Below are 26,537 nucleotides of genomic sequence, written 5' to 3'. Positions count from 1 at the left end.
TGAGAGTTACATTATTTATGGATAATGAATAGTACATCTCATTTCTAAGACTTTTGTCATATATCCTATCTAACACTAGTGGTATAACAGAGAAGATATATTTTGAGCAACAACGAAGCATTGCGATGCATGCCAATTCTAATGAGTAGAATTTGGTATGCAAAATACTGGCTATACAATCTAAAGATATTTGGTTCAATTGGTTTGAGCAAACTGTTAGCTAAATATCTTAAGATCTCAAATTTGATGTCTAGAATATACAATTATGTTAAATAATCTATTAAAGGAATTCTCAAAGTCCCCATAAGATCATCGTTAGTAATAATGATTTCATATAATAGAGGTAAGAATTAGTTTGAATGAATGGTGGTAATATCCAAAGTTTCTTGAATACCAGCTGTCAAATAAAAAATTACTAGCTATATAAAAAAAATAAATGGAAAGTAAGTAACCAACAATTTTTAAGAAACATTGAGAAAATAAATCAAGCAGTAATATTTTTAGAATCTAGTTTTAGTGTTCATGACTTTTGTGATGAATATCAATTTGGACCTTTCAGATTTAATAGAATTTTATTTTTATAAGTACAAACTTAAGATTTTTATATATCTGTCAAAGGAATTATGTTCATCTATAATTGAATGAACAGTAACAATAATATAAAAACCTAGTAAATATAATTTTATATATATTACTCTAACAAAAAATTATTTTTTATATGAAAAATTATAGGTTAAAAATTTTAAATCTAAATCATTAAAATTAGTTTTGTATTACCCAAGTCTCATCATAGTGATGAGTACCCTGATAAGCGTTGAAACCAAACCCAACATTTTTAATAGATTGCTAAAAAAAAATTATGGTTTATGATAGGAAATGATGAGGAATGAATTAAAAGGAGGAGAAGCTAAGGAAGTTGCTTAATATTAAGGAAAGGCAAAGAAAGGATTGAAGTATAAGGACAGCTTCTTCATCAACTGACATAACCATTATTGGTTGTTAAGGTTGGTCACCGTATACTTCACCTTCCCTCTTGTCTCTTTCATTTTTTTTTTTTAATTTCTTGCTCTTTTTTGGTCCATCTTTTTTTTAAAAAAAAAGAATAAATAACTAGAACAAACCCATATATTTACTTTAATATTCGAGATGACTTGCAGGGGCAGACCGAGGTTATGGTTGAAGGGGCCCACGGCCCCCCAGATTTTTTTTTTTAAACTATGTACAATGGGATATGATTTTGAGGGTGAGGGTTTTTAAAGGAGAAAATTATTGTTTTGATCCTTAAATTTTTAGTTTTAATTTTTACCTTAATATTTTCATTATGCATTCTTCACTTCCTACACATGCTGATGTTGCTTTTTCACTTAGTAAAACAAGTCTCTACTTCAACATCAATTATTTTTATTTATCTCTCTCCATCTCTATAGGAAGTAATAGATAAAAATATGAATACATCATTAATTTCTTTTATTTTTTATTGTCAACCATTTTTTTAAAATCATAAAAGTTTGAATTTTTTTTATAGGACAAGACTTAGATACCGAGCCTTATATACTCAATATACTTCTATCCAATTAAATCAAAATAAGTAAATTTAAATATATTAATAATATTAATAACAAGACTTTGTTATGGAATAAATAACAAGTATTTTTATTTTTTATATATTCTTTGTAAAACTTTTTTCTTGAATTTTTGGAAAAATTTATTATTGAAAATTTTCAATGTTAATATATTGATAATCATAAGATGATATTTTTCCTTTTGATTTTTTTCAGTTTATAAATGATTCTAAGAAAAAAGAAGTTTATAAATGATTTATTATCTTAAAAATTTTATCAACTCTATTATAAAATTATTTTAATTAAAAATAAAAATTCAAATAACATAAAATTGGCCCCCACATTTATTGCTCTTGTTTCACTACCGATGACTTGTATTATTCATATCTTATAAATGCTAATTTGTAAATGAAAAACTTGTCACTTATATCATCACTTAAAATTTTTTTTCCCCCTCACAAAATCGATGGATATTGAAAATTCATGTTTTCAAGGTTACAAATAAATACATGTAATTGTCAAATCACCGAAAACGGAGATAATGTTTCATAATATTTTAATTTACAAATTAGTCAATCTTATTTACAAATTTTTGTTTTGATAATTGCAAATAATGTTATGAGAGTGGTGAATTTTTTTATATTAATTTACTAAAAAAATTTGGTCCTTATTTTAGGTTTTAAAATATTTAAATTCTTATTTAAATTTAATCCATTTTTTAATCCTTTAATATCATTCTTCTTTAAAGAATACAATTCTCAATACTTTTCATATCTTGAATAGATGCTAACCAATTACTCTGTTGTGTGAAACGTAGATTTTTTTTTTTTGAAAAAAGAAATTATCAGTTATACATTGAAAAGTTAAAAATTTCTGATATCTTTTAACATAAAAAAATGCCTTGCCTTATATTTGTTAAGGGGAGGAGTTTGTACTCCCACTAACAAAATATTTCTTTTAATAAGTGAATAAATTTGGTATAAATTTGTATGTCACATTACAATTAACCACATAGTCATGACTTGATAGTTACTTCTTATCAATTTTACATATATTGATATTAATATTAAGATTGATAATTATTAGAAATTAGACGCATGGTCTTGTGTACTTTAGAGTTTGAAGAACTAATAATATTATTCACATAGTACAGTCTGCAAAGATTTTATTATTTTATATCACATATTATCAGATTAAAATGGAATTGATGGATACTTCGACATATAAAACAGTTTGAGAAATGGATAAGCCGAAGGATATTGAAATGTGCTGGTGAAACATCAGAGTAGTTGACCAAACTAATTAATTGGTTACAAATGTGTGTGTGTGTGTTTAATTGGTTACAAATATATATGTGTGTGTACACACACACATGGCTGCTACACAATTATATTAGTTGGAAGAAGGAAATCAGAAATTTTTTGACTACTTTGTCAAACTCGTGCACTCACTTTGTCAACCCCTTAATTAATTATAAATATTTTACTCACATTTTACGGTTGTTAGGTATATTTGAGTGAACAAAAATTAGGATTTATTTTTCAAAATAATCTTTAATCAATCTCAGAAAATTCATGTAGCCTTTTTTTCAGTAGCATTTTTTAATGTTATTATTTTTACTCAAGTTATAATATGGTATTGTTGGCATTACGAGAGTGTTTTGAATAAAAAAAAATATTCGGGCTGCATTTTTTGTAAAAAAATAAATATAGTAACGTAGATATTTTTTTAAAAAATATTTTTTCTTTGTTATAAAAAAATTGATTTCACAGTCAATGAAATGGATAGAATAGAAACAATTAAATACTTTTAATTAACAGCTCAAGTTTTAAGTTTTATGAATAAATAAATGTGAACAAAAAATTTCACCAAAAAATATGAATAAAATAATGATGCTATACCTAGAATAGATTTACCACGTGAGCCTCAATACATGATCTAATCTACCTTCGCTTAATTTGCGTCTCGCTCAGGGTCTTCTTTTCTTTGGATTGAGAGTCTCATGTCTCTCTTTTGCTGTAGAGAAAATGCCATTCAAGTCCATTGGCCCATATTAGGCCCAAAAAAGTGAATGGGCCCATATAGTAGCCCATTTTTTGTCCCTCCAATTTGTTTTTTTGTGTCCCTCCCTCGCTGTGTGTTCGAGTCACCTTGCCATTGCGACGTATATCTAACTGCTTAAAAAAAATATTCAGGTAGTATTTAGATTGAATTTGGATTTAGATATAAAATTTCATGTTTTTAAAAACTTTATTTGAATAGTAGAAAAAATTTCAAATTTAAAGACAATAAAAAATAAGATATGAGAGATGAACATGGAAAAATATGAGTTAGAGTAGATAGCATTTGAAATAAGGGAGAATAACATTCAAGAACGTCAAAAGAAAAAGAATTTAATAGCCCAAAAGAATCAAAACATTCTGATATATTATTGTTGGACCAGCGGACTAATTAAAAATAATTTTGGATAGGAAAAAAAATTATAATACCTTTTTTTTTTTTTAATTCTCTTTACCATTGACGGACATTGGACCATTGTCATCCAAAACTTCAGCTGACAACCAATTAAATCCTCTTAATGACTAAGGAGGGTTTAAACTTAAAACTCCTTGGCCACCAAAGGTTTTAGAACTACCAAGTTACAACATTTTTTTACTTATATAAGACAAGATTTAATATAAGTTGTCTTGTTAATTTTAAGTTTTCAAATGATATACTTGTTCAAACAAGTGTCTGATTATTAATTTATAAGTAATCATATATATTTTAACAAACAGTTATTTATTAATTGATAAGTTTAAAAATATAATAAAATTTGATTGTGAGAAGAGGCAAATATAATACTTGTTATAATAAGTAATCATTTATTAATTTACAAGTATCAACCCCCATCTAATAAACTGCAATTCCTTAATTAACAAGTTGAAAAAATAAAGAGTTTGGTTGTTCACTTGTCATGACCAATAACAACATTAATTACAGCATTTATATTGAGAGAGAGATAGAGATGAACAAATAAGAGAGATGAAAAATAATTAAATATGCCAACATCATGTCCAACAATCAATAACAACATTTTTTCAAAAAATTAAATCTCACGTAAAACTACTAATTTGTTTATTTTAAAAAATTTCAGGAATTTATGTTAAGATAAACCACAGGACTTTGCAATAGTTAAGATAGGTTTTTTTTTTTTTGGGGGGGGGGAAGCAATAATTATATAGTTGATTGAAGGTGTGTTATTTAAAAAAAAAAAAAAAAGTGGAGGTGGGCCCTCTGTATTATGAATAATATCGAGAACCATATTGCTATTATTTATTTATTTACTACTAATATTTAATTTAATCATAATGTTTTCCCTAAACTGTCCCTGCCGTTTGATCTATTTCGTTTCCGTTGTCCATCCTTCGCTGCGTACTACTGAGCGATCCGTTCTTCATGTGCTGTCCTTCCGCGAAGACCGAAGAGAAATGAAGCAATTCGAAGTTATCCAAAACACGCTACCTGAAGATGTTGCCCTCAAAATTGTTTCGATGCTTTCGGTATGATTTTATACCCACCATAGCATACATGAATTCCAATTATTGGTCTTTTCATTTGTTTGATTCCTTGGATTTGTGCGAGAAGGTACGAGATTTGTGCGCCTTGGGCTGTTGCTCTAGGTTTTGGAGGGAACTTTGTGGCTCAGATTGTATTTGGGAGTCTTTAACTAGAGAAAGATGGCCTTCTCTTGTGTGCTTTGATTTCTCTGCTTCGTCTTCTTCTTCTGCTCCTCCCAACGCTCCCAATTTCAAGGTATCCCCAATTTTTTTAAGGGTTATCCAGCTATCTTCTTTTAGCTTCTGAATTGTGACTTTGTAATATTTGATCATCAACCTCCGCAAGTTATTACATTTCTTTCATTTTTAATAACTTCTATTGATATATAGACTATACCCAAGGTCCTTTACCCTGCTCCTACTGAGCTTCGAAGGTAAGTAATTATCATTGTGTTAATGTCTTAATCATATGTTCGTGGATGGAAAAACATTTAAACGTTTCACATCGTTTTGTCTGGAGTAAGCTGATGACTTGCCCCCTAATAGTCAGACCAGTTTACCTTTAACAAAGGTATTACTCCATGGAGAGTGTTGTATTCAACAATAAACTCGTGGGCGTGTATTAATTATCATAGACTCAAGATCAATGGGAATGGGACTAACTATTAAGGTCATAAATATTTAATGTACTCATTTTTTTTTCCTGTTACTATTGGCATACTTGAGATTGGGCCTGTTTTATTATTATGTATTTACTTGGAAATTGGGCCACAGGAATGGAGGAAATTGTACATCGAGAAGCACAATGAGGTGGCAGTTAGAGCAGCAGCTGCTGCCAAGTTTGTGGAAGAGAGCTCGCCCTCTAAATCACTCGAAGTTGGGGACTATCTGAAAGCAATTAGCATCTTGGATGATATGAAGCTTGGTTTCAAAGATGTCCAGATGTGCCTTTTCAGGCCTAACCTGAAGGTGCTGGTTAACTTGGTTGGCCTGCACTATTGCCTGACTTGGCTTAGAATTCCGGTATTCCCATCATTCCATCCATACGGTGATTATTTTACTTGCAGTTTAACTAATCAAGCCCCTTTCTTGTTCCTTCCAAGGAGTTGTTTCATCATAAATTATGTGTCACTCAGTGCCAACTAGGATTTGTCATGATTCATGTTGCATTAGTAGGATCCAGGGTGAAGCTTTTTTTCCTGAAAACTTTTTTTTTTTAAATTATCCTTCTGTAGTTTATTCCTATAATATGGTTTCCACTTAAGTTGAAAGAGTATGTCTTTAAACTTAACACCTTTTGTTTTATTAAGTTTTATTTGTGATGAACCTTATACTTATATCTTGGCTGCACGTTTGATACCTTTAACTTTTTATTTTCACTTCATGTTATACAGCGTAATACAGCAAGGAGGATTAAAAAAAGAAACACTAAAAGCTACTCTTATAACTATGTAAAATTGATCATTTAGGACTTGATCAGTTAGTACAGAATGATGCTATGAACATGCTTGAATTATTGCCTCTGGATTATCCTGTAGTTGGACATGATATCATTGATAATTCAATATATGCAAATATATTAGCAACATGAAAATGTTCTCTGTTTCTTGATTATCCTTTTAGTACATGCTTTTTTTTTCTAGTTGCTGCTTAGTTATTCTTATTGCCATAGTACTACAAAAGCTTACGTTTGTATATATGATACTGAAGCAATGTTCGATTTACCTAAGTATTCCTATGGGACTGGTTGAAGGTTTGTTTCATGGGTTTTGTGTTATACTGATGAATGTTAATTTTGACAATTAAATTTGGGTTTCTGTATTTCAGATTTTTTGCAGCAGCTCTAATGTTATTTTCGTCATACTGTTGAGGACGAAGTTAAATTAATAATAATTGAACTTGTGTTATGCTTCAATTGTTTATTTTGCATGGCTATTTGAAATTTTGTTAATGGTTTAATCAATTCTTGCAAATTCAGGTTCAAAGTTATTTTCGACTTTTCATTTACAAGGAAATGGCATCACAGGTCATGCAACTTCATATAACTTGCTGTGTCCTTTGTCTTTCTTTACAAGTTTGCTTCTTGAGGAGCTTCCAAAAGAAGCTCAATTTAAGAGGTCTCGTCTTGAGAGATTTTAGTTCTCTTCTCTCTGCTTTTCTCTTTTGTTTAGAAATTCATTCCTCTTCTTTGATGGTCCTATACCTGAACATTTCTTCAAAAAAAGTGGAATCACAATCAATATTATATCTTGCAGTCCTTTTTCTCTCTTTTGCCCTTCTTAAAAATGTTTCAAGGTAGTGAAGTGCATCCAATGTTTAATTATGAAAGACGTGCGCCTTGTAAATATGTACACCTCAGTATGAGGCCACAAACCAGGTTGCCAGGTGGATTAAATTATATAGATGCTTGCTTCTCATGGTACTCGTATAAGAGTCAAAACTAAAGCAAATGCCTTAGGATTTTATTATCAAGTTCTACTATGAAAACATGACAGTAGATATCTTAACCTTAGTCTTATCAGCACATCTCAATAAATTTCCCCAAATTGTTCTGTACCTTGTATATAGAAAAAACAAATAAACTTAAGGGAGAACCTTGGTCTTATCCATATATATATATATATATATATATTGTTTTTCTCATTCTTCATTAGACAGATATCAAACCACGACGGAGAAAAAATGCACATAGAGATAAAGTGTTGCCCTAACCTTGTTAAAGGACTGGATGAGGAATCTAAAAGAAAATCTTAAATGATGTCATGGTTCGCTTTTTGGTATCCAACCTCCTCTCTTGGCAGGGTGATCAACTCAAAGAAGCTCTTCAGGTGAGTGAGATTGCAGAGCGTCATGTGTGCGTCAAGTGGTGGAAACTTGGGAGATGGTTCTTTGGCTTCCGCATGAGGGATGAGTCGCATTCCCGATGGGCTTCATTAGCTGATTTGGCAACTGATGATGATGAACACCTTCTGGCAGTGCTTATCCGGGGTGCAATTCATGAGGTTTTACGTGTTCAGATATCCAGCGAAGAAGATCACCACACAAACCCTTGGTCTGCCCAGATCACCCAGGGACATGGTTAGGGGTGTTTATTTCCATATCCTTGCAATACTAATAGTTTTATAGTGTTTATCACAACAAAACATAATGTACGTGCTGTCATATATTTAAGCTTATTAGGTTCTGAGTTCTGATGCATGTTTCCGGTAAGTGGCCCCGTAGTATCTATCTATTTGGCTGTTGTTGGTCTGCTTGACCACTGTTTGTAAGTTCAGGAACACTGAAGTCGCATACAATAAAATTATCAATGTAAATACGTTCAAATTTCAGAAAAAACTTAGGAAGCTGTTGACTTGTGGCTGTCATTTTGATCATTCATTTGAATTACTAGCAACTCAGATTGAAACTTTAAGATCCAAGAACAGAACCACCTCCATTCTCTTTCTCTCCTAGATCTGTGAAAAACAAAGCATTTGGGAGGAGGAACTCCACAATTATTAACCGTTTAGAAATATCATTGACCATGAGATTCTATCATATAACTTCCTTAAGTGACAAGATAAAGAACTATCTGGAAAATATAAATGACAAAGTCTGTTTCTGATACAGATAGAATAATTACAAATCATTTACAACCCAAATAGAATGCAAAATACATAAGGGGTCACACGAGAATAGATAACTATCATTTACACAAATAATGGACACCCAGGGAACAGAGTGTTTGGATGCAAACATTATGATGAACTTATTATTATGATACACACTGAATGACTTGGTGAATCCAAGAAGCAGGCAGTCTAGCACAACACAATCGTCGTCATCATCATTCTACTTGGGAATTCGACTGTGAAGGGAGGTGGCTGAAAGCCAGACGAGCAAGACGGCAACAACACTGCCGAACAAAGCGACAGCCAAGGAGCCAGCAAGATGCCTGCAGAATTTGTCGTACACATTACACACTTCGTTCCAATTAAAGTGGTCGTTTCCCTTTAAACTCGAGTATGCCACTGCCCCTGCTGTCCCTGTTGCTGAGGCCACTATCCCCAGAATCAGCTGCACATTGCCAAAGCATAGTAATGTCATATGGTTGCAGATTCTTTTAAGTGGATACAAATTAAAGAAAGCTTTGAAGCAAAAGAAAAAAGAAGGTTCGTTTGGTGAATTTACTGTGTCCCAGAATATAAAATGGAGGAGGAACTTGAGTTTGAGGTCAGGTCTGGACATGACTGAGATTGATGCGAGAGTGGTGAGGATGCTATAAAGCCCAGCAACAGAGAACGCCGTCACAAAATATCTGCATTATCACATCATGTCACAATCTCTAAATCTTCATTCTTTGAAACGTGTCACTCAGAAATTCAAATATATGGCCTTTTATGATGAAATGGAACATACCAGAAGACTTTGACATTTGAATTTCTGAATATATATATATATATATATATATATATGTTTAACCCAACACTTAACCAACCAACCAACCAATCAACCAACCAACAATATTTTAAATACGTCCTTACTTGAGACACAAGCTAGTATCTTTAAGTTTACCTTCCTACTTTATATTTTAAACTTTTCCTATTTGTAACGTTATTTGAACCTTAACTTCAGCAAAAAATTTTGAGGCCTAACTATTATTAAATCGAAGTTGAGATCCTATTATCGAATTGAGAATTCTCTAGTGGAAAGACAAGAATAGAAAGAGAATGAAGTGTGTGTGTGTGTATATATAATGTATTTGTCGCATATTTGAGTAGAAATAGAGGCCAAAAAGATAAGACAAAATAGATAATTATTGCATGAGATCGAAGCACAGAGTGATGCAGGTGTGTTTTAAACCAGAAGCATCTTCTGATGAAAAAGCCTGCATATTCCTTTTTCCAGTCCGCTCTCTGAATTAATATGTTAAATAATTGAATACCAAAAAACAAAGCAATTTGTTCTTTAAAAGCTATCTTTGGATTCTTCCCAAGTCCTGTCACTCCCCTTCTGGCTGCTCAAATATGCGATTGTACCACTGTTTGTCATTTACTATATAAGAAAAAAAAATGAAAAAGCCAAAGGGACAAACTCTCAACCTTGTCAAAGATTTTAGGTTTGTTCGGTTAACGTAAAAAGAAATAAAATAAAATAGATTAAAAAATAAAATTAAAAATTATAATTCATAAAATTTTTAAAGGGTGTAATAATTTTTATATTTATATTATATATTAACAAGTTTTATCATGTTTGTCATGAGAAAGAAAAAATAATTTAGTTTATTTTATTTTAATTTTTTTAATTTATTTCTTTTCACTTCTTTCCATAATCAAAGGGCACTTTAATTCTCTTCTTTATTTGTCGGTTCAATATATATATACAGATACACTTGGAGCGAAGTTCATGAAATTAAACCCAGTGCTTAATTATAACTTTCCTCAATAATAAATTTCCACCTTACTCATTGATCTTTAGGTGTTTGGTAAGCTTAATTTTTCTTTTCAACCCACCCAAATGAACTAAAAAGAATCCGTATGCGTAGTTAGGTTATAAAAGCAGTTACTGTGATTTACATTTGAATATTTTTTTCCCTTAAAAAGTTATTTTAACAAACTAATACTTATTTGTATGATTAATAATTGAAAAGCAAGTTTGGACGTATAATAATTGAAAATGTAATGAATTTTATGATATATATATTTGTTTGTGTAATTTGATCTCTTTAAGAGAAAATATTAAACTTTAAATTAAAATTTTTAAAAATAAAAAAGAGCCCATCTATAATTAATTAAGAAGCATTATGTGAAAATTAAAAAAAAAAGATGAACTAAATTGATAAATAAGCACAAAAAGCCAAAATCCAAAAAACAAAAATCAGCTTCTAAAGTTTGAGACAAAAACCATTTAATTTTCCTACAATTTCTATCCAAACAAGATGTTTTTGAATCCAATTGAAGTTTTAGAACCAAATCCCAGTTTGGACCATCTATAATTAATTAAGAAGCATTATTTGATCAAAAAAATCTGAACTAAATTGATAAATAAGCACAAAAAGCCAAAATCCAAAAAAAAAAAAACAGTTTTTAAAGTTTGAGCCAAAAACCATTTAATTTTCCTACAATTTCTATCCAAACAAGATGTTCTTGAATCCAATTGAAGTTTTAGAACCAAATCCCAGTTTGGACCATTCAAATCAAACCCTAGTTGAGTTAAAACCAAACACACCCTCAGTTATAAGTAGGATTGTTAACTTTTTTCCCACAAACCCAGATATCTGATACCACTATCTCACACACGCACATACATCATCATGACGATGATGATGATGATGATGATGATGATGGAGCTTAGCTTACATGTAGGCAGGAGAGTATTTGAACTTAGCAGGCTTAGGCACAAGAGGAGGCCCTCCGAGCGGTTGAGCTGGCGCGAGCTCTGTTTGCTGGCTCGTCACTATCACGACGATCGCCACCAAACTTGACGCAAACAGAAGAAACCTCAGAGCCACGTCTGCCTGAAAGTAATCCCACAGGCCCGCCGGAGGAGGAGTAGGCGCCGCCGCCGCCTCAGACCTATATTCAGGGTCGGCAGGCTTTTCTGTGGTAGAAGCCATGTAGCTAGTGATGATGATATGAGCTTGTCGCAGGTCTGAATGAGCAATGATTTAGCTTGGCTGGCTAGCTATTGCATGTATATATATCACTTCTATATACATATACATATATATATATATATAGAGAGAGAGAGAGAGAGAGAGAGAGTTTCCTGCACGACAGGGGATCTCTGGGTGGGTTTGAACATTGGCTCGTTAGTTGGTCCTTATTAGATAAGCCTCATACATCTAACAGTCCTTCAAGATCTTTAATTTCCTCTCTCTCTCTCTCTCTCTCTCTCTCTCTCTCTCCAAATTGATTTCTATCTTTCTGTTTTTTTTTTTTTGACAACCAATTAATTTCTCTCTCCAGGAACGTAGTGTGTGTGTGAACGTAGTATATATATCTTGTCATGGATCTCACTTTTCATATTTTTAATTTTGACCCCTAAGTAAACCTCAGTACAAATATCTAAATGTAATTATATGTCATATCTTAGAAAATACCCCGTATAAAAGATTCTTCTGTCCAAATTGTTAGAGATTTTTTCCAGCTAAACTTGATCCAAAATGTAGAACACTTATTACTTTCAAAGTTATTTTTTTAAATTTATCTTTGTATTAACTAATGTGCGTATGAGAAACATATATAATTTGACTAGGGTTAACATTCATCTTTAAGCTTTTAAACTTTAAAATTTTAATTTATTTTGATCTCTTAATTTTATAAAAAAATTTCAATCATTTAACCCTATCATTGTTAGTTTCATTAACAAAAATTCTGACATTAAACTAACGGTGTTAAAATTAAGAAACTAAAAAAAATATTTTATAAAATTACAAGACCAAAGTAAAATTAGAAGTCTAAAAGTATAAACTTTGACTAAATACTTCTTCTCATTCGGATTAAGGGCAAAAACTGAAAGCCATATTATTTTTCCAAGGAAGAAATAAAAAAAAATAACTACTTTTATTAGTATGTAAAATATGATTGAAAGTATTTATAATTTATATCAGAGGGAGTATATGTTACTCTTTTTTGTTATCTAAAATTTGTGGCATTTAATTGATGATAAGAATGGACAGAAAAAAAAAACAAAATTTTACATGATCACCTAAAATATTTAATGACTTTGATGATCTTTCAGTGATTACCAACATGAGGACAAATAATAGAAAAATTGTAAATAAAAATTTAATTACTAGTAATAGGTTTCATTTGTGGCCAAATACCATAAATACTATTCCTCCCATCTCAAACTATAGGATATTTTTAGATAAATTCTCACATATTAATAAAACTTCTTAAATACACTTTACAACTTTATCTTTTTAAAGATAAAAATATAAACTTTTAAAAATGCTCTCATTTAATACTTCACTGATGAAATAATATTGAGGAGAGAGAGTATATGATAAGGATAATATTGAAAAGTATTATTAATAAAACTTTATTTTTATCAAAGTATCTTATATTTTGAGACGTTAAATTTTTTTTAAGAGTGTCTTATAATTTAAGACGGAATTAAATCTTCTCCGGCCATGATTTTTCTATTTGTTTTATTTTATTTCAAATTTTAAAAAAGGAGTTTATATAAGACGTTAAAAATAAAGAGAGATGAAAGAGTAAGAATGGTGGTGGCTGATGTTATTATTGTTGTTACTACTATTACCATTTAATGATGTTAATTGTATAATTAATTATTGAATGATTATTGGTGTAAGAATGAGGTAAACATGTTGGTATCTATGGGACTAGAGGAAAGTGACATAAATCGCCACCTGGTGGTCCTTCCTCCTTCGTCTTTAATAATACGTACATAATTAGATTTAAATTACATTGAATAATAAAAATATTAACAAATTTGAGTATAAAAATTAATCTCACCATTTATTAAAACTAATATAAGTTTATTAATATAAATTTAATTTTTTGATTTTCTTTTCCTTTTTTCTGTAGTTAATATAATTGATCTTTTTATCAAAAAATTTATTAAAACTAATATGAAAAGGAATCTATAAAAAAAAGAATCTATCAAAATTGGAGTTCCTTTCTAGCTAAAATGCTTTGATTTGATTTAGTTCATTAACATTAATGTTGTCCCCATTAGTCACCATTTTGATGCATATACTCTTTTCAAATTATAATATAGGACATTAGTAATTAATTTATGGTTCTTAAAAGTATATTAGTTGAAACCTAAATTTTTTTAAAAAAATTACATCCTTTTAATTATACTATCATTAAATATCTTATATAAGTATTTTGATAATGATAATTAAAATTTTAATATAATATTTTTAAAAAAATAATAATAAATAAAGTAAAGGCATAATAAACAATAATTATAAAAATTATTTAATGTTCTATATTTAAAAAAATATGACATCTAATATATGCCTTATAATGTGGTTTGAATGGAGAATAACATTTTATAAAATTAGTTTTTTACAGTAGAATTGACATTTTAACAAAACTTTGGAATTATGTATATCAAAAATTAACTTTTAATTGACTTCGAGGCGTAGGTTTGCAAGAGAGATTACATGTTCAATGGAAAAGATGTCTCATAAGTTGCCCATTGACACCTGTGTAATTTAAGTTATAAGCTCCTGACATTTAACTCACCAGAACTTTTTTTAAAAAAAAAAAAAAGAAGAAGAAAGAAAGAATTACCCCTTTCGAACGAATGACAGGAATCAAAATATTAGTTCTAAATTAGTTATGGATAATTAAAGTCAATAGAACAATTAACCTTTTAAAAATTAAAATGATGCGGTTTGTAAAATTTATCTTTTATAAGAGACTTTTAATATCAGTTAACAAGTACCCACTGTTGAAAGTAAAGGTATTAGCATTTTTATAATATTTGCAATCACCATAGAACTTTTAACATTAGCTTAAAATTAAACCACTATAAAAAAAACTTTTAACATTGAGTGGAGTTTAACCTGATATCAAAAAGTTTTAAAACTTAAAAATAAAATAATTTTTTATTTCTAACATGTCACCTTTTGTTGATAGTGAATTAATATTTTATTAATTTATTCAATTATCAATATTTATTATCGATTCCTGATTGCTTATATATATATATATATATATTTTATATAGAGTCGTAGGCAATCACAGAAGATTAGTTTGTGATGTGTATATGTAATGAAACACATGCTCAACATCATTACATTAGGAATGATTGAATTTACAAATGAGGTAATTATATTTTTTAAAAACAAATTTTATTGTCATTCAAATTAGTTAGTTAATATTTTAATTATAGTTTTATACTTTAATTTAGATATTTGATATTACAGATCCATTTTTTAAGGAAAAAATTGATGACATCCTCACATATTGGACACATAAATTGTATATAATATATGTATTGGAATTGACTGCCTGGCGATAAATTGTATAAAATATTTTTTTTTGTAAAAATTGAAAAAATAAGTGGAATAGAATTAATTTTTTTTAAAAAAAATCACTGTTATCAGTTATGCCTTTAACCGTTGTTAAAAGCTTCTCTTTTGTCAAAAAATGAAATCAATGAGCAACTTTTTACAGAACTTATAATCACTATTAAAAATTTATTTTTAATAGTGATTGAACAACTGTTATTAAAAATCACATATTGTTAACATCTTTTGAAATAATAGTAGTTTTATAATTGCTGTTAAAAATATTTTTTATCAATTAGTAAAAGCTTATCATGCAATAATGTTATTTTTGTAATTTCACTGTTAGAGGTGTTATGTTATAGTATAAGCCAAGCCTCTTTTCTATTTTTATTCGTGTCTCAAGTAATTCATGTGATTTTCCTCTTCGATCTTTATTTTTATTTTACATTTTATCATAAAACGTGTACAAAATAATTTGGGCCTAAATTGATTTAAAGAAATTCTATTGACTTTTTTGGGCCAACAGGCAATTTATCGCTTTTAAAAATTAGATTTTTGATATTTTGTAAATGATATTTATGATATCTAATCAGCTGTACTTATACACATTATAATTTAGTTCAGGTGAATTATTATTGCATGTAAAGATATTTTTCTTTTACGTATAGTTATTAAAAAAATTGTTTGATAATTCATCAGTTGAACGAAAAAAAAACTATTTATTTAAATTTGATAAAAATTTAGGGTAAATAAATAAATTATTTCCTGATTTTAGATCTATAGCACTATAGGCAACCTTAAACTTATTTATTATGTAAATTATTTTTTAATTTTTAGAAATAGTATAATATTTCATAAAAGCTAATTGTAATAGGTATTTGATCATAAAATAATAGAAAGCAACATCAGAATTTACAAGTGAGGACAAAAAAATTATAATAAAGGACTCAAAAATTACTGACAAGATCCAAAAAAATTTTGATAATTTTCTGTAATTTTTTAGATCTCTGTGTGTAATTTTTATGTCTTTTCTGTACTTTTTTTATTAATTAATGATAAAGGTTAACTTTTATTAATGATAAGTGTTAAATTATACTATTTTTAAAAATTAATAAAATAATTTACACAATAAAAAAATTTAAAATTTATGGTACTATTAAATTTAAAATTTAAAAATAATTTATTTATTTATTCATAACTTTTATGAGGGAATTAATTATGGTGATGATTTGTGAACTGAAAAGAGTTGAGGCCATCCAATAAGAAGCCTGTAGAGGAATAAACTAGGTAAGTGGATTTGCTTTTCCTCGTTGCAATGATAGAAGTGTTGGATCAAATTTAATAATCAATAAATTGTATTTCAAACTTTTAATCACATTCAAACAACTTTTAAAAAAATTATTCGTAAATGAAGATTAATATGAAAATGTTTGTAATTAAAATAATAATAATTTTTTTTACTTATTACTGATTCTTTTTGACAAATAATTGTTTTAGGAGATCTTTGCATGTGAATCTCCCTTAAAAATAGAGAAAATTTGCAATTATGTACTTATGAGAATAAATAATAATCATTTCAAGATCACAATATGTTGAAATTGAATTTAAGGACCATTATTTTTTTACAATTTAAAAAATAATGTTTCGACTAAAACATTCACATCTTAAATGCAAATTTGGTCACTTATTTTTAGAAGTATTTTAGTCACAACAATATGTAAATTGTATAAAAGGACCTTGGTATTTAAATTTAATTTCAAGATTTTATGGTAATCAATGGTTATTATTGATTTCCACGTGTTGTTATTTGTGATTTTCCCTTAAAAATATTGGAATAGTCAAGAATTATCCGGACTCTTTATTTTTTACATTTGCTTGTTCAATTTTACTACTACTACTGCTGCTATTCTCAATATAAAAGTTTAATAATAGTACTGAAAATTCTAAGAGTTACTTAATTAGACAAATATTGTAAAAAAAAACACACACGCACAAAAACAAATATCACCCTAGTTGCATGTTATATTTTTTTTTCAAGCATTTCAAGTTATATATATAATAAGTATTGTGTCTCATTAGAAATGAATTGCATTGTTTATAATTATAATAAATAGCACTGTTTGTTTTAATTCTTATGACAAAATCTATTCATAAGAGGTGGAGAGTGGAGATATCTAGGCTGTGTATTTTTGGACTTGTCTTAGACTTTTAGGTTGGAATATTTCATAGGAAAAAAAAGCTAAATTATGGAAAATAATTATACTTGTTATTCTCCCTATTTTAAAATCAAAACAAATTTTTCTTAAAAAAATGGAGGTATGCATGATTTTATCATAATTTAAGGATGCCATGTATAATTTTAAATAAAGTTCATGCAGATTTTTAAAATAGATATAAAATTTATTTTTTTTATAAAATTAATAAAATGTCCATATAAATTAGTTTAAAAATTAAGAATAATCTGCAAGTGAATTGTTTTAATTAACCATGTAATTTGAACAGTAAATTAAAAGCAAAATTACTAGAAAGAAGCTGAATTACATAAAGTCAAGCTGTATTTTGGAGAAGAAGATGATTGAAAAAAATAGTGATATATATATATATATATATATATATATAAACTTCATGTGGATGCTTCTTGTCCTAGAAGCCTTCTATAGGTTGCTTATCTCAATTCTCAACTCTGAAACAAATTAAAACTCATTCGAATTGCTAAGCTTGGCTCATATTTAATAAAAATATAAACTCAAATTTCAGTGAACTTATTGATATAATAATTGTAAATATTTTTATAACTGTACTGTCTTTTGCTCTTTTCGATCACAATATTTGATATAGAGAGAAGAACAAAGAGGTCTTGAAAAGATTAATTAATTCAAGTTAGGTTTTAAATGTCAAATTTTAAAAATTTATAATTCAATCTCTTAATTTGCAATTGCATTGTAATGAATTTGTAACTTATTTTTTAAATTTTATCATGATTGAAGAATAAAAAATTATTTTTTTGTTAAATTTAGAATATAAGTTATAAATTCATTACAGTAAAGTTACAAAATTAAGAGATTGAGCTGTAAATTCCTGAACTTTGATACTTGATATTTAATTTGAATTAATTGATTCTTTTAGGATCTCTTTATCATTCTCCCTATGATATATTCTAAAAACCTTGCTTGATATATATAGGGTACTAGATAGATTTTATAATTATTTTCCCATTTACCCTTATTTTATTTATATTTTTTCTGAAAATAATGATGTATTAAAATTTTAATTATAATTTTTAGATATTAAAATTTTACCTAATTTTTTAAAAATAGTACAATAATTACCATTGTCTTATATTATAATTGAGAGAGTATAATTTTAGATCTTAGGATTCCACTTTTGAAGCAACGATTCTTTATATTTCAATTAGTTTAATTAGAAAAGCTTGGCTTTAATATTAGGATTTTTCTTAAACAAATCCGACTTTGTTAAAATATATAATAATGGTTGGGACCTACTAGAAAGAATCCAATGATAGATACATTCAATGATTCGTATGTGGGTGGCCTACTTTGTTTTTATTTTTCATTTGTTTATTGTAGAAATATCTTTTGTCCATGTGAAGTTGGCCAATTTCAATTTTAACTTGTGAAAATGAATACGTAGCACCTACCATTCTTCTGCTACGAAAGAGTATATATGAAGCTTCACCAAGAAACAAACCATAGCCACTAATAATTAGCAAAGAAATACTACATTCGATTTTAAAAGGTAAGCAAACATAATAATCAACTCACATAATTTCAAAAAATTGTTGATTACATATAATTATTATTCTGAAATTAAAAAATTAGATTAAATTATTCAAGTAATTAATGAAGTAGATTTGTCTCATGAAACTAAACATTAAGTTTTTCAGGAATAATTTTAAAAAATATTTATATTTTTGAAATTTATAATTTCACTTATGAAAAATAAATAAACATTTAACAATTCCTCTTACACTAAAAAAGGGAATAATAATCTGAATCCGATCTGACAAAAAGAGAATAATAGTATAGAGAGAGAAGGGGCGCATAATTGGGAGGGAGTTTCTAGGTGATTTGACGTTTTCTTAACCCAAAAAGTTCTTCAATAATAGCAACATAAATATTTTCTATACAATGGATATATTTTCTTCAATTTTAATACAAGGAAAAGTTTAAAATTGTTTTTTTTTAAAATAATATAATTTTAATTTCTTACATTTATCTCAATTATTGGCTTATCTCTCAAATTAATTTTTTTTAATTTAATATTTTAAATTTATTTTAATCGTATTATTTTTTTAAAAAAGTTACACTGTTAAAAAATTTTTAACTTGAATAATATAAAATATTGATTGGAGTCATGTAAATTAATAAAAAATAAGTATAATTTTTATATATAAAAAATAAATTTTGAAGTTTTAAAAAAAAAGATAACAAAACATATTATAAGGGATTATATAGATTAAAATTAAATTCATTTGAAGGTTAATTTATTTTTATTTAGCTACATATACATGTTAAATTATCAATGTACTTTATATATTAAATTATTTTGAGTCAATATGTATTTTAAAACTTAAAAGAACTGCATAATAATTTAAGAAACCATAAGAGATTAACTTAAAAAAATTAAACTTAAGAGATCAATTGATTGTTTAGACAAATTTAAGGGATAAAAGTTTCATTATCTCCTTTTCTTTATCCTTAATTATAAGATAAAGTTAGAGTAATTAATACCTTTTTAAATTTTACTCATATTTATTTATTGTCATTGAATTGTTAGGTAATTTTTTTATGGTTATTAATTGTAAAGAAGGAAAAAATTAAAAAGTTACAATTTTTTACAATTTTAAAGTTATAATTAATATTTTTTAATGAGTACGAAGTTGGTTAATTTAAGGACTAGAAGGAGTAGAATATAATCAATAAGAGTGTATCAAGCTTAACTAATGAGGAATGATATTTAAGTCTCAAGATTAAATTAATGACAGTAAGTCTTTGAAAACATTTTCCTAAAAAATTAGTTTAAATATCAATTCAAATAGTTAGAAACAAAAAATATCAATTACAAGCAAAGAGTTACATTTAAAATTTAAATGTCTTCTGTTGGCTTAAAAAAATGTCTTCTTTACAATTGAGAGTTGAGACTCTTTAATTTAGATTTGTTTAAGTCAACATTTGCAATTCATTTTTAAGAAAAAATTGCTGGGAACATGTCATCTATTTTATTTTTTTGAAACCAAACTGTCATTCTCTCTTAAACATAAATTCCCACTTATTTGCATGATTACAATTACATGAAAAAAGTATTGGAAATTAAAATCTGAAATATATTTAGTCAGAGACATTATTTATATTCTCTGCTACAATCTAAATTAAGAATATGCCATGATTTATTTGGTATTTTTTATTTCTAGAAAAACTTTGCAGGTTTTACTTTCAAATATCTATCAAATGTCAAATAATTCACTCTCATTGCTTTAATTGAATTGTTGATTTTAAGATTTAACTGGAAATAAGATTTAACTTTTTTTTTCCAATTATATGAAATCTAATTATTGTCTCATACTGAAGTACGGCCTTATCAGGAGTTGTTTTCTTGAGACGATTTTTTCTATTACAGATAATTAAAACGTTGACATATGTGATGTAACAATAGATGGCCATCGATGTTATCGTACAAGTGAAGCAAATAAAAAATTACATCCATTAAATAAATAAATAAATAGCACGTTACGTTATGTGTAGTCACACACAGGACAATTGAATGTAGTAGGTTTTTTCTTGTCAAATTGAACCTCATGACATTGAAATACAGGTTCCTCGATTTTGTTTCCATGATCTTTCATGCGTTTGGACAAAAAGGTGACCATACCTACGCATATTATTGGCATTATATTAAATAAGAAAAATCTTTTAAAAGAAATATATGATTTCAAGCTGAGCATTTGAATTTTGAATTTAAATTTGGTGAATATTCTAAGTATACCCATTAATGAGAGTCTCAATTATAACAGTTAGATTTCATAAATGTTTTAAAAATTATTAAAGATATATTTTTAAAAATATTTAAAACAATCAACACGATCAAAGCACTCTTTATTTGTATTGTCTCCTTCAAAAATTTAAGATTGGCTACTGTTTTAATATTATATAACAAAATTTTTAATAGCTGTTTAAATAAATTAAATCTTTATTATCATGCCATATAAGACACTCATTAAAGTGCTTGTTGGATCCAAATTCAATTTTTTTTTTTGTAGAAAAAGATCACCTTGAGAATAATACTCTTACTCAGATATGATAATAGTTAAATTTAACTTAAATATCATAGAAGAGTGTCAAAATAGGGAGAATCACCGATAAATCTCATAAAAAAACAAATGACACAACAAAGCCATAAATTGGGGTAATTATTTTGAAGCTCCTAAAGAATCATATGATATTAATTTTTCTTTTTGAAGAAATGACCATAATACTTTCAAATGTAAATGACAATCTAAGAATAGCAAATAACTATTTTATTAAACGAGTGGTTGCAGTATTGTAAGAAATGATTACTTCTATTTCTCAATATTTACTAAATAAAATTGAGAAATGAAAGTAATTATTTTCTATATTATTTTAGTCACTCGCTTAATGAAAATAATCATTTAATTACTATGAAACTGTCACAATGATTCAACATTTATGAAATGAAATATTGAGAATCAAAGTAATCATTTCCTACAATATTTAGTCACTTACTGAATGGAAAGTAGCTATTTACCATCATGAAATTGTCATTTACTTTTTTTTTTTTTACGTTTCAACATTTTGAAATAAATTAAGAACAAAAAATAATGTCAAATAATTATTTTAACCACTCGCTTGATAAAAATATTCATTTATTACTATGAAGTTATCATTTACCTTTAGAGCGTTATGGTTATTTGTGAAAAAAAAATAACGTCAAATAAATCTTTAAAAACTTCATAATAATTACCCTATTTTATAGTCCTCTTTTATCATTTACTTATTTGAACGAGTGTTCTTATCATTCTTCCATGAAAGTATAAAATTAATACAAAGATGTTAGCAAAGAAGGTGGGTTTGTTTTGGTAAGATAAAACTCATATATATATATATATATATATATATATTATATACACACATAGATGGGCATAGTCAAATGCGTGATTGAACTTACTACGAATTTAATGAATTTGGTAGGTTCTCAAGTGCTCGGATATGGTGACTCTCATTCTATCCTCAACCTTAGAGATTTGAATTACACACATATATACTCTCTTGTTTTTTATATATAAAATATTTTTTAAAATTTATTTTCTCTTCAATATAATGAGTGACAATAATATTTTTTAAATAATTAGATAATTTTATTATTCTCCTAAAAATAAAATAAATCTTAATTGTCTATTTTTTTTACCATCATCCAATATTAATTATAATATTATTAAAGTAAAATTGAGAAATTATTGTATTTTTATGTAAGTTTAATTAAATAATAATATTTATTTGTATGCAGAATTTAATTAAAAATACTTTATATATAGAGATGAAGAGAGTATTGAGTAGGTAAGAATTTTTTCCATTCTAAATAAGTATGAAAATAAAAAATTGAGGGGGAAAATAAATTTCAGAGAATTTTTATACACCGTATAGTGTTCTCTCCGTCAAGAAAAAAACTTCAGAGTCTCTTTTCACTTTCATAAAAAAATAAGTACATGTGATCTGTTTAATTTTAAAAAAGAATTAAAATTTTAAACTTCGTATTTTTAGTGGGAAGCAGCAGGATCTGCACTTCACCTTAATTTCACTTTCACCAATACTGTAAATTCCGTGAAGAAATGATAGATCCTTGAAGTTGACATTTCAAAATTAATTATATTTTTGAATTTGAACTTTGAGTGAAGTAGTCTAGTAGTATAAGTCACGATATAATATAATTTATTACTAGTGTAATTTCCATAAAATTTTATATGACGTATAAAAATAAAGTGATAAACATCTTTTAATCCTTTATATTTGATAGAGTTATCCATTTAGTCTTTTAAATTTAATTTCTATTATTATTTACATGGCTGTCACTTATCATTTGTTAACCATGTTAATATAAACTAATGATGCTAATTTCTCTCATGAAATTAAGGACTACTTATGTAAGTTTGCAAAATGTTAAAGATTAAAATGATAAAAATTAATTTAAAAAACCAAATCTATAACTACCCAAACACAAGAATTTGAAGTTACATTATCCGGATATGCATACATAAATTCATATAATTTTCAGAACATTTCGAGATATGTCTATATAACATACAAAGCATGGTGCCCTTGTTTAGTTTATTTACAAGCAATAAGATGAATAAAGAATAAAAAGAAATTAAGATGAAATTACACAATACATGGTAAGTCTTCGCTGTATTTTCAAGTATGTGAGATTTTATATTAATTGAAAATTTATTGTAAATTGTAATTTACAATTATATTAGGCTATTTCCACATATGTTGAATTTCCAATTCTCAATAATTATATACCCCTCAAGTGAGAAAAAGAAAAGCAGATAAATGCTATGCATTAATTATATTCATAAATTTATCAAACAAAAAGAAAAGAAACAGAAAAGAAAAAACATTTATGAATGAATATGTGGAGTCTTGATTCCCTTTATTCTATACGTGTGGATAAATAGATGAAGTCTTAATTCCTCGTACTATGATGGGAACAAAAAATGTGTAATTGGGCTAGTTGTATGTAAGCCCATAAGCCCATATTCATGCTAAAGCCCAACCATTGGATTGGATATTTGATGGACTTACATGGGAAAAATGACAATGAAGGACCTTGTATGAAAATAATGACTTTTAGACTGCGGCAATTCACAACGAGTTCTTATGCTAATAGGCTATGGTAATTTAAGCATGAGACCTTAAATTCAAGCTTGTGTCAATTTAAAAAAGTGCTTTTAGGGAAAGCTATCATAAAGGTATTTTTTTTATTGCCTGAATGGTGGAGTTATTGATAAAGGTGGATAGATACGTAGATAATAATAGTTATTAAAAACTAAGATATTTTATAATTTAGATAGTGATTGAATTGGAATTCGGATAGCTTATGCATTTAAAGAAAGAAAGAAAAAAAACTAAAGTATTTTATTGATATATAAAAAAAGATATGAATTGAAATATTTCTATCAAACTTTAAAAAAAGTGAAAGCTCATAAAATAATAATAATAATAATGTAACTTAACTGTATGTGAAGATATAACTAAACTTGTATGAATATTCAAATTTCATTGTAGATGACACTCATTTAGGAAGGAGTTAGGAGATAAAGGAGACATGTAAAGATGGTGGATAACATACTTTGCTATAAATGGCTGTCCACACAAATGTATGGCACTCCCTCTTCCCTCACTTGTCCTTCTTATGCACTGTAGGACCCTCTTCCCTCACTGGTCCTTCTTATTGCCACTGTAGGGCCCTTTACACACACACACATGAGGTGTTGCTAGAGGTGTGGCTTTAGCGTGCGCACCATGCACACAACACCAGAGGTGTGGCTTTAGTGCTAGCTATGGTGGTAGTTGCTCTCACCTCTTGCTTTGATCATTAGACAAAGATTGTTCCCGTCAAATCTCATCCTTTTTTGCTTCCTTTGAATGTTCCTCTCATTGCCAAGTGGCACTATCTCTCTACTTTTATGTGTTCACTAAGGATAAGTGCCCTCACGCACATGTTTTGGTAAATTACATAGTTATTACTAACTAATATTGATACCTATGCATGTATAGGTACTTGGTGGTGATCATAAATGCCATGGCATGTGGGTATGCGGCATTATCATGGAATGAAGCAGCGTTGGTGGTAGGTTGCTGGGTTTGCAAGGCAACTCTCATGTGTATTGGAACGGTGTGTGGCAACTTTGGATGGTTTTGCCATCAAGTTGAAGCTCCTCCTCCTCCTCAATCAACTTGATGAAGGTTTTTTTATTGCAAGGATGTGTGAGGGAAGTGATCATGTTTGGGTGTCTTGATTAATGTTTTATTGTAATGTGTGTGTGACAGGAAAATGAATACCTATATTAGTTTAATGGATTGGTTAGTTTGATTGATTAAATTCATTCATTGCATCTTTCATGTTTTACTACCTCAAATCTTTAATATAAGATAAATTTAACTAACTCTACGCTTATAAATAAATGATAGTTATATCCTTAAAATTGTTAAAAATAAAAAGGTAACTTTTAATTTTGCTTTTCTTTGCAAATTAACAATAATACATTAAATCGCTGTTTAAGAATTTAAACTATAATAAATAAAAAGAGTAAATTTAAAAAATATTAATTATTCTAATTTATTTATGTTAAAGATAAAAAACTTTAAAATCTATCTAATATTTAAGACAGGAAGGAGAATGTATTTTCAACTGTGTAATTCTATTACTATTACTTATCGCCTTCTATTGATTCACGTTGACAAGTTAAAAATATTTTATTTCTAGAGGACATGGACAAACCTCCACTCACGAACCTACCATTTATTAGGAAAATTTCAGTTTTCTTTATCAATTGTTAACAATAGGAAATCATTAAAAGGAACTTTTTGTACTGAAATACCCTTTCATTAATATAAATATTGAATACACAACAACACAAAATATAAGGGTGGATGAGCAATTTTACTCTAAACTATAAGTTTTGAAATATTAGGACCCTAAATCATGTTGTGCAATGGGTTTTTCTTTATTTTAAAAACATCACCCCGTAACAAATTTAACTTGACCATTTTTAACTACAAATAATAGAAAAGGATAATTATAGACAAAAACCAAGAAAGTCCCTTTTAAAATTTTTGAGATCCTTTTTTATATTTTTTTTGTCAATTGACATTTGTTAATGGTAAAGATGACATTGTACCATTTGAAAAAAATTAAGGAAATATTGCATAAAAAAACACTCCTAAATTAATAGTTTAAGGGTAAGTGACCATTTAACCCAAAACAAAAATACTATTGTTATTTAATAACTTTTGGACAAATATATCAACAATAACATGGCACGCGTCAGGAAATCACAAGCTAATTGGATTTTGTAGCATTATAAAGTCGCTTAACAATAGTCTTTAATTACCTCAATTTAAGTATTGATACTTTTTTTTATAGAAAAAAAATGTTGTAGAGTTTTCCCCTAATTAGTCCCATCCAATTTGAATTTAAATCAATCAATACCTAAAAGCACTTTTAACCATTCTCACTAGAATTAAAAAATGTAATTTGAAAAAAGAATAAACCAATAATTTTATTCATATTTAAATATTTTTAAAATTTGCATTACATCTCTATCATAATTAATAAATTTAAATAGGGATAATATTTAAAAACAATGTAACTAATAATACCACCAAATGCCTCATATTAGAGATCATCAATCTTCTTTAGAAGTTA

The 26,537-nt window shown here is 27.5% G+C and overlaps 2 protein-coding genes across 4 annotated transcripts; one reads left to right on the top strand and one right to left on the bottom strand.

The window, feature by feature from the left end:
• Nucleotides 1–4,928: 4,928 nt before the first annotated feature.
• LOC129297425 (uncharacterized) lies at nt 4,929–8,453 on the top strand. 3 transcript variants are annotated; one of them, XM_054935767.1, is made up of 4 exons: nt 4,929–5,104; nt 5,190–5,357; nt 5,876–6,124; nt 7,903–8,453. In XM_054935767.1, exons 1-4 carry the CDS (start codon nt 5,033–5,035, stop codon nt 8,182–8,184), a joined length of 771 nt encoding a protein of 256 aa, XP_054791742.1. In that variant the 5' UTR covers nt 4,929–5,032; the 3' UTR covers nt 8,185–8,453. The 3 variants fall into 3 exon arrangements, with proteins under 3 accessions (XP_054791742.1, XP_054791741.1, XP_054791743.1); XM_054935766.1 differs by lacking the exon at nt 7,903–8,453 and adding an exon at nt 7,080–7,866; XM_054935768.1 differs by lacking the exon at nt 7,903–8,453 and adding an exon at nt 7,080–7,331 and having other exon boundaries at nt 5,876–6,149.
• Nucleotides 8,454–8,653: 200 nt separating this feature from the next.
• On the bottom strand, nt 8,654–11,867 carry LOC129297426 (CASP-like protein 1D2). Its single transcript, XM_054935769.1, has 3 exons — nt 11,440–11,867; nt 9,272–9,398; nt 8,654–9,157 (listed from the first exon to the last, which is right to left on the bottom strand). The coding sequence occupies exons 1-3, from the start codon at nt 11,694–11,696 to the stop codon at nt 8,933–8,935; spliced, it is 609 nt and encodes a 202-aa protein (XP_054791744.1). The 5' UTR covers nt 11,697–11,867; the 3' UTR covers nt 8,654–8,932.
• Nucleotides 11,868–26,537: the final 14,670 nt, after the last annotated feature.

This window comes from Prosopis cineraria, unplaced genomic scaffold, assembly GCF_029017545.1.
Source record: "Prosopis cineraria cultivar Desert tree isolate PC_DT_omini unplaced genomic scaffold, ASM2901754v1 PC521, whole genome shotgun sequence".
Classification (NCBI taxonomy): domain Eukaryota; kingdom Viridiplantae; phylum Streptophyta; class Magnoliopsida; order Fabales; family Fabaceae; genus Prosopis; species Prosopis cineraria.
Note: the sequence above shows the minus strand (reverse complement) of the source record. Positions and strands in the feature narration are given on the sequence as shown.